General features: G+C 35.7%; 1 protein-coding gene across 1 annotated transcript in view; it reads right to left on the bottom strand.

The window, feature by feature from the left end:
• Window positions 1–66: 66 nt before the first annotated feature.
• LOC112052069 (phospholipid-transporting ATPase ABCA3) overlaps window positions 67–9,992 on the bottom strand; it is a 43,132-nt gene continuing 33,206 nt past the window's right edge. Inside the window, exons 26-31 of the mRNA XM_052884231.1 lie at window positions 9,397–9,558; window positions 8,571–8,728; window positions 7,992–8,088; window positions 7,460–7,651; window positions 6,636–6,738; window positions 67–5,801 (exon numbers count right to left, since the gene is read on the bottom strand). Of these exons, the coding sequence (XP_052740191.1) occupies window positions 5,585–5,801; window positions 6,636–6,738; window positions 7,460–7,651; window positions 7,992–8,088; window positions 8,571–8,728; window positions 9,397–9,558 (929 nt within the window). The 3' untranslated portion in view covers window positions 67–5,584. The remainder of the gene's footprint in view (window positions 5,802–6,635; window positions 6,739–7,459; window positions 7,652–7,991; window positions 8,089–8,570; window positions 8,729–9,396; window positions 9,559–9,992) is intronic.

Here is a 9,992-nt window from a genome sequence, read left to right as displayed (position 1 = left end):
TATAAATGTTATTTTGATTTCCTGTATTTTTTTATTTATTTAGATGAGTTGAATTAAACAACAAAATTCCATAAAGATATTTTATTTAAAAAATTGTAAACCTTAAAGTAGGTATACGCGAACATTTTGCTTAAAACATATCTTGCATATGTGACACATCGAAAGCGTTATTCTGTAATTATTTATGTGGTTATAAATATTAATTTATTAATAAATATATATAGGTACTATACAAATGTAAAATCATTTTAAAATAAATATTTATTTAACAATCTATATTTCATAGGTTTAACATAATAAAAAAACCCGACTTTGCCGAAAAAAATATACTTACTTAAAAAATATGTGTACAGCCAGCATATAATATATACGAAATTAATATATTACGTAGCATAAGTACATAATGACGAAACGCAAAGCACGTATTTACGTATTTATTATTTGTGTAATCATACTTTACTTAGTTATCTATAGCTGAAGAGTTTGTTTGGTTGAACGCGCTAATCTCAGGAACTACTGGTCCGATTTGAAAAATTCTTTTAGTGTTAGATAGCCTATTTATCGAGGAAGGCTATAGGCTATAATTTATCACTGTATTCCTACGGGAACGGGAACCACATGGATGAAACCGCGCGGTGTCAGCTAGTTAACAATATAATTGTTTTTCCGAGATTTGACTTCCCAAGTGCCCATTTACACTTACGAGTATATTTTAAAGGACTTATATAAAATTACATGCTAGCTGTACTTTCTCAAATTAAAATTACAATGGATCACAAAAAAATATCACAATTTAAGTCTGGTAAACGGTATATTTAAAATAATAATATATCAGAAGGTTTGAACTTATTCATGTACACGATTTCAATACGTATAAGGTAGTAGGTACATACACATACAAGGCCGTATGGTCGGATGCAATGTTTAGGACGTTTCGAAACATCAGTTGCGTTTGTCACTACATGTAGGTCATATACAGGGTGCTGGGGAGTATTTCCCATAACTCTAGGGTTATATTCTTTACTGTTTTAATGGGTGCCGCAGGCACGTGAACTTATTGTATGGTGAGTTGTTAGTTAGTAAGGCGAATACGAGTGGGAAGAAGGCAAACGGGGTGTGATGTCCTGTCGCCGCGTCCCTATATTACCGCTGATATCTAAAATCTTTAATTGCGCAAATTAACGCAGGATGTTCTAAAACTTCATAAATATTGCATCCGTCTATATATATATACCTAACATAGGACACTGTCGCACACTATTACGAATACAGTAAATGTTGTTACACCACAACAAGGTAGCTAATATATAATAATTAACTTATTAAATTATTATAATATATAATAATTGATTTACCTATCTTCGTCGGCCCAGTGCTTGAACCTATTTTACGTCTAATGGCAACACTCATGATGGCTATAAATAATAATGAAAAGTACGAGTTCGTACAAGTAAGTATTCGAAAACGATCACATTCTAAAAGTCACATGTAAATAAATAATACTTGAAAATATTGCATTCAAGCACTAATTAATAGGTAATCAGTACCTAATACAAATAATAATTAAGTGGGGCGTATTTTTATGTAATGACGTCAGTTAATACTATCAGTCAGTCAAACGAGTACATAATACGTGTATCTGCAGTACTAACCATAAATAGAAAATGTATTTAGTAATTAATGTATGTTATCTTTAGTTGCCTTTTTTAGTTGCCACAAAACATTTATAAAACTTTATATATTAATATTCTTTTGAATTTCGTTTAACACAATCCCACTTCTGAAACTAAACTTATTTCTAAATAACGTCATGCCAAGCACCATACTAAATTAATATATGAAGTACACTTCATTATACAAATATATTGAAATTTTAAACATTCATAATTTAATTAGCTAGCAAAGCTAGATAGAAGAATTATCTATACTATAGGGATACTACGGTCAATCTTCACAATAACTACTCTTCGTGCATCATTAATAATTTTAATGAATTAATTGAATAATTAATCTAAGTACATAAAAATTCATTACAGTACAGTAATACTGGCAGCCATATAAATCTAATCAGATCCTAACTATAGGAATCAAGTTTATATATTCAGTAAAACTAAAGTAAAAGTGACTAAACTACTACATTCTCCCATTGCCTGTAGTTATTGTGAGGAAAAATACCGTAAATAAATCATTTTTAACTGTCACCTGAACGATTACACATTTTTAACAAGAATATTTGCCATATTTTTTTATAAATATTCGACGACGAATCTATCAGTACAGTTTTTTGCCAATATGGACCAAGACTTATATGAAAGAGACATTAAAATACTACCCTTAAAATGGCAACATATTAAGGAACAAAATGGTGTATATATGACCTAAATCGGACAATTCTAACCACATTAAAATGAATTACCTTTTCCCCAACCTATTATATACATTGGTACTCGTAGTTCCAAGACTGTTTTAGTTACTTATACATATTGGATCGCATTTTGTTTTGACGTTACACGTTTCACTACAAGTATTATTTGAATGTGTTTAGGTGACAGTTAAAAATTATTTACACACTACACTAACATATTATTTTCAAGGTGAAAACCACGTGTACAAAATATATACGAGTATAAATAGACTCAGTTTAATTTGTTTGGATTATTGGTACACTAAACTTTCAGTCTTGAAAAAGTAAGTAACTAGTTTGAGAAAGTCATATACTACAATATGTTGAACACTTTCGAGTATTCTTAGATTTTGTTATAAACTTTGAAAATTTTCAATTCGAAATGTTTTAGATTTTTCAAATATTACCAAATAGTTTATCATTTACGTTTGGGGCATTATTTAATCTGATAACAAAAACATTTTATAGGGCTAATTATAATAGGGTAGTTGACTCATATCAAATTTAATATAAACAATATTAATTTCGTGTAGTACATGGAATAAGGGTCCGAAATATATCGATATCAATTAATAAAAGTGAAGGATTTCATATAAAACTTAATTTAAATATTGCGTATTTTTTCAAATATTCCAAACGTTAAAAATGCTGTCGTCCATTTTGTGACGTCACTAACACACTTGATGTACTAAACGTCGAACTACTTATTAACTAGTATTTATGTCAAACGCTTCATTTCTATGGGATATATTGTGGTGACGACATGAAACAGACTGTCATGGCAGACAGGCGTTTTGGCTCGTATTGTCAAAAACATATTTAAAAACTAAAATTTTCATGTACGTTCGTAAAAATATGAAAAAAAAAATCAGTGTAGTAGAACAATAATGAACTATTTAAGACCATTAAAAAAAAGTGTCAACTAGCCTATTTATAATAACAAGAAATACACCGTAGCAAGACGTCAAAAATGTCAAAAGACACTTCTCATTGCCAGAATTTTGAATGATTACATGCCTTGCGAACGAATCAATAGCAAATGTTTCACAATCATCGGGTGGTCTCGTTTGCCCCTAATATTAACTTAATAAATATACAGCGATAACATTTTCGAATTAAAAATATGAAAAAAGGGTCATCGTTAGCTGAACACTATTAAATAAGGTAGGTAAGTACTGTATTTAATTTATTATTTTTGCGGTTGTCGATCCTATCTAATACAGATTAAAAATATCTAATATATAGATAGTTCTTGCAAGTAAATTTGGAGACAAGAGGTAAGGAGAATCATTTCATTAGTGGATTTAACTAAAAACGTGTCTGCTTTAGACCATTACTTTAATTTAAATAGTGTGTAGCATCGGGATATCATATGACTATATGACTTGTAGACGGATTGGAGTTAAAAACATAAGGTGGCTAGAATGGCAAAACGCTTATAAAACCTCAAATTCTGAAGCAATCCAATAAAAAAAAAATGTAACTGTAACCTGATCTAACGCAAACGTCAGAATGAATAATGGCGGTCACTTTTTATAATGAAAGATTATTCTCTATACCACAATTCTCCATACATCTTGAATAAGTACATAAATTATCCTAGCATAGAACAACGACACATATTGCATTTGTGACAATACACAGTATAAATAACATGATAACAACACTAACATAGACACATCTAAACATTTAATACACGTATAAAATAGTAGTCATAGCTCATTAGAGCCAGCCAGCATCCGACCAGCATCGCCTCGCCTCGTGCTGTTTATCATCATTATTAGCCTATTTGAACGATCCATTACAAGGCGTGGGCCTTCTTCCTTATATGAATAGGGGTTTGAAACTTAATAAGGTTTATAGCGTTGTTACAATGCAGATTGGCAGGCTAATTAACACGTTCACTGTGGCACTGATTTTTCTGTACTTTCCTCTAGTGCGGTACGAGGTTTTTTGACCTCATACTAAAACTTTGTGGTGTGGTAACTCTTGAAGCAGCTAGACTTACGAGGTCAATTGACCTCGTACCGCAGAGAATGTGTTAATGGTTTAAATTAATTAAAAGGTGGTAATTTTTCGAGTCTAACAGCTTAACGTACTTTGGTACTGGGGTGTAACACCATCAACAACTTTGATCTTACCCAAAAGCTCAAATCAAATAGCTCATATTTAATAATAAAATAATTTTATTAACTGGACTTTCGTTACTCTTCGTTACTTGGTCGGTACAGGCAGAGGCGAAGTGTAACTTACTTTTAGAGTTACATTTCCAATAACCATCTGTTTCCTATTCTGTGCACTTATGACTCATATGTGGCCTTGAAATACTTAATGCCTTCATGGCCATGGCATTAAGTATTCTTGCATAATTTAATTATCATTTCATGTACTTTTTTTACACACATAACATGGACTTACAGCACTAATAGGACTAAATAATAGCACATTAAACAACCGATGTTCTTTAGATTATTTAAATTGTTTGACGGTATTTCAAGTGAAATGCAAAATTCATAACATTTATCTTCTTATTTCAAGTTGGTAAGATGACTTTTCTGAAAGACGATCACCTGATCTATTCTTTCTATTTAATACGAAATCTATTGAGCGAGCTACTCACATACCTGCCGCAAGGGGTCTAGATTGGACGATGGAAGGGCCATTTAATTTTTTTTTCTATAGTGTGCCATTCAAGTTGAAAACTAATGTCCCACTAGACACATTTTATAGGCCAGTTATAACCAAAAAGAATCACTGTAATTTGGTTCTTACAACGATTCTGCCACAAAACAAGGAAATCAGACATAACCATAACGAACTGTGTCACATAAACATTATTAAAGCAAGAATTGAAAATACGAATAGATAATCTTAGAATTAGTCATTTTTTTGTTTACAGGAGCGGAAATTGCTCCAATTGAGGTACACACGTGAATTTATAGCAAAAAGAATTTAGGGAAATTTAGGGATCAAGCCTTAGATACCTAAATCATCCGTGGAATTCTACAGCGATCTAGAAAATTGTCTCTGCTTGATAGACAACACACCAGATGAATTAGTAGCTCGCTTTAATTGTTATAACGCTTTTAAACTAATAAGTAACCAAAAAAATTAAGCTACCTTAAACCTCAAGACAGTTTTTAGTCTCCATTGATACAATTCATCTAAAAACAACGTACCTTAAGTCTTGACATGGTTTCCACTGTCCGGTGGTACTTGATCGGGTTGCCCCTGTATCCTGGTGAAGCGCAAGAACACCTGCTCCAGGGTGGTCTGCGAGACGGAGTAGTCCTCGATGGAGTAGGCCTCGCGTGCTTGCTCCATGTGGTGGAACACCTGCCACCACGGCAACCCTTGATCGTCCAGGTAGTACGTACTGATGCCAAGGTAGGTTTCTCTGTTATTGAAATTAGTCATCATTAACAACCCATATTCGGCGCACTGGTAAACACGAGTCTCCTCTCAGAATGAGGGGTTAGGCCAATAGTCCACCACGCTGGCCTAATGCGGATTGGCAGACTTCACAGACGAAGATCATTAAGAACATTCTCTGGAATGCAGGTTTCTTCACGATGTTTTTCTTCACCGTTTGAGATATGTGATATTTAATTTCTTAAAATGCACATAGCTGAAAAGTTGGAGGTGCATGCCCCGAACCGGATTCGAACTTACTCCCTCCTAATCTAAGGCAGAGGTCATATACACTGGGCTATCATGTCTCAATTGAATTCCTCAAGTAAAATTATTATCACAACAATATTATAAAAACCAAAATATGTATAGCTGCAACTACTGAATCAGTTTAACTGAAATTTGGAATAGAGATCATGCCCTGGATTAATTCCCCTACCCCTACTCCTACCCTACCCTACCTACCAAAGCTACCCCTACCCGTCGTCAAACAATTGTTTTGCCTTCCTGGAACTTCTCCATTAACACTTGAAATGTATGGTATGGTATATCAGTTCAAATTGTCTTTTAAGTATTATTACGAATCGTTTCTATGTGATTATAGAAAAATATGTTAGGGTGGACAACTCTTACCACTTGGGGGTTTGAAAAATAGATAGTAGCCGATTCTTAGACTTACTGAATATGCATAAAAAATTACATAAGAATCGGTCAAGCCGTTTCGGAGGAACATAGGAACGAACATTGGGACATGAGAATTTAATATACTCGTATTATAAGAAAGATATAATTATGCTAGAGTCCATAAGACAATACTCACATAAGCTTCGCATCCGCAAAGTTGTCGAGGACGTACTGATGAATATTTGCGACACAGGCATCTCTGTCTGGTCCCGCTTTACATTTCACTATCAAAGTGTATCCTGTGAACAATCAACATAAAAACTCAAAGCAAACTATAAGCAGACTTATTCCATAGAAGAGGAGTCATATTGGAATGGTACAGTAATAGAATTGTTACCTTTATTATCATCATCATCGTTATAAACCCATAAGCGGCTCACTGTTAAGCACAAGTCTCCTCTCAGAATGAGAGGGGTTAAAATTAGTCAACCACGCTGGCAGAATGCGGATTGGCAGACTTCACACACATTGAGAATTAAGAAACCTTAAAACGCGTAACCGAGAGTATGCGTTTTAAGGTTTCCTCACGATGTTTTTCCTTCAACGTTTGAGACATAAGTGATATTTAATTTCTTAAAATGCACATAACTTTATTATTCAACAAATTAAACTTTGAAACGTTGAATGCATAAAAAAATTGCATAGAAAATCTTATTAAGTAAATCTTATCATGATCATAGTCATTAGCCGATGGATGGAGGGAAAAGCTCTGCGACATGTTTTGTTTCGTTAGTAGAAGGGTTGACCATAGACTATATAGCGCTTTCCAGCATGGGGCCATTCCAATATCTTTGGACCCAAAGCTCATCAGTTTTGCGAACATAGACACATATGTCTTACCCATTACTATTTAAACTTAGCAGAGCTTTAGCTTATCATTCGCCAAAGGTAACTCAAAGTCCAATCAAGGGCCATAGAAAAACTTATACCGCCGCTATTTGCATCATGGGTAAATAGTACCTTGAGAAAACTTATTCTTCAGATGCTGCAGCGGCCCCAGACAGAACAGTCGACCGTTGACCATGACCGTGAGCCGGGAGCACAATGCCTCGCACTCCTCCATGCTGTGCGAGGTGAGCACGATGCTGCGCCCGCCGCCCACCGCCTCGCTGATGCACGACCACACCAGGCGCTTGGACGCTGGGTCCATGCCTAGTATAATAACATTTAGAAGTGCTAAATTGAAACTGGACTACAAAATGGTCCATGATGATCAAAGTGCGACATTTGGTAGTTTATATGATCAATAATTATATACTCAGAGGCACAATTAAGACAGAGGACTGATAAGACGATTTTTATTACTTCAACTAGCATTCGGGATTATTTATTTCAAAAATAAAGAAATATATTAGCTGCGCTCGTGGTTCTTGAATAGAAATACAAAACTTATTCAGTAACTTTGTAACACTACCATTCCCTTAAGTAACGCTCAAATTATCAGATTTTCCAAATGCACATTTAAAAAGCTTTTATCAAATAAGAGGATTACCTGTAGTGGGCTCATCAAGGAACACTAACGGCGAATCTCCAAGAAGTGCTAGAGCAGTGCTGATTTTCCTCTTTGTGCCACCGCTGCATTCGTGTACCTACATGCAATATAACAGATTAACCATAGTAGTAGAAACAGATAGTTAATGACTTATGTTATTTAAACATGTGATACAAGAAAAATCTATAATTATAATAAATCTGCAGAGAGGTCAATTCTGTACATGAAATATATTTCCAAAATAACTATTGAAGAGTGATTAGTGATCGATACTGATGCCAAAAATGCAATCAGTATAGTATATATATAGTAAAATTTTCGTCTGTCCGTCTGTATGTTCTTTATAGAAACAAAAACTACTCGACGAATTTTAACGAAACTTGTTACACTTATTCTTCATACTCCTGGGCAGGTTATAGTATACTTTTCATCACACTACGATCAATAGGAGCAGATCATAAAGGGAAATGTTGGGAAAACGGGAGAAGTTACTCCATTTATACAGCGATACTACCGTAAGGGCTGGATTAAAGAGATCTAAGTAGATCCGCTAGTATTGAATAAATAAGATGTATTCACCTTTTTGTCGAAATGTCTCATGAAACCCAACATTTCGGCCAACTGAATAGCTCTCACCGAGCCCACTTTAACAGGTATACCGCGAAGAAGACAATATATTTTGAGGGTTTCCCGTGCCGTCAAGTTGTCTAATAGCGCGTCGAATTGCGGACAATATCCTAAGCAGAAAAGGAAAGTGTATTGGTACAATATAGTGCTAGTGTTCAATGAAAATTATAAGATTTTCGGCAGGTTTTGATTGAAAGTAACAGGATTTTCATTAAACACTATCCGTAATAGGGATGGATATTTTCTTGATGTTTCACTTAGACCTTATCTAGAAGGGGCGAATTCGTCGCGAATCGTATCGCGGGAATTCATACACGCGTTGTCGAAGTACATCAACACATCGCGTCCACAAGCATCGCGAAAATTCAAAATACGCGCGTAAATTGCGTGCACTACGCCAGACTCTCGCGCATGATTCGCGCGTATTGCGCGCGAGTCAAGATACTAGGGAAGCCTTGTTGCGTCCAGATAACGCGCGAACTCTAGATGTGCGTAAGTGATGATGCAGTCTAAGATGGAAGCGGGCTAACTTGTTAGGAGTAGGATGAAAATCCACACCCCTTTCGGTTTCTACACGGCATCGTACCGGAACGCTAAATCGCTTGGCGGTACGTCTTTGCCGGTAGGGTGGTAACTAGTCAGTCAAAGCCTCCCACCAGCCAGACCTGGATCAATTAAGAAAATCTCAATCGGCCCAGCCGAGGATCGAGCCCTGGACCTCCGTCTTGTAAATCCACCGCGCATACCACTGCGCCACGGAGGCAGTCAGAGGCCTTACCAATAAGCGAGTGCACATCCTGTATGCGCGTCTTGAGCGACAGCCCGTGCACGTACGCGTCGCCGCAGCTGATGCGCGCGTCGCCCGTCAGCATGCGGAACGTGCTCGTCTTGCCCGCGCCGTTGATGCCGAGCAGACCGAAACATTCGCCCTTGTTCACAGCTGAAAAACAAGTGGTGCCAATCATTCTTGACTATTATACGATAGGATAAATATATGCATGGAGAAAACACGAGCGTGCTTTAGACCACACGATGAACTAAAGCTTCTTTAAAAAATCGGTTGTCTGTAAAGTCGGTTTATTGACGATAGTTGAACGTCACAATGTCATAAAATACTGATGGAATAGTAGCATTTTTGAAAAGAAAATGGTCGTTTTCATCTTTATAGACCAGATATACTTTATTTCTTGTAAAAAAGTTGGCAACCCTAGAGCGAGGGAACGACGCATTACGTCATTTTTTCCAATTGTGTAGTCCGATCCATCGAATTATAAGACGTTGTCACGTCACAAAAAAGCGCCATTTATGAGCCTCCGGAATCGCGACAGGTTCTTGAAGTGTGCAAATAGGGATTGTATTAAAGTTTTCTAAAAA

The sequence above is a fragment of the Bicyclus anynana genome, chromosome 11, assembly GCF_947172395.1.
Source record: "Bicyclus anynana chromosome 11, ilBicAnyn1.1, whole genome shotgun sequence".
In the NCBI taxonomy this organism is placed as follows: domain Eukaryota; kingdom Metazoa; phylum Arthropoda; class Insecta; order Lepidoptera; family Nymphalidae; genus Bicyclus; species Bicyclus anynana.
Note: the sequence above shows the minus strand (reverse complement) of the source record. Positions and strands in the feature narration are given on the sequence as shown.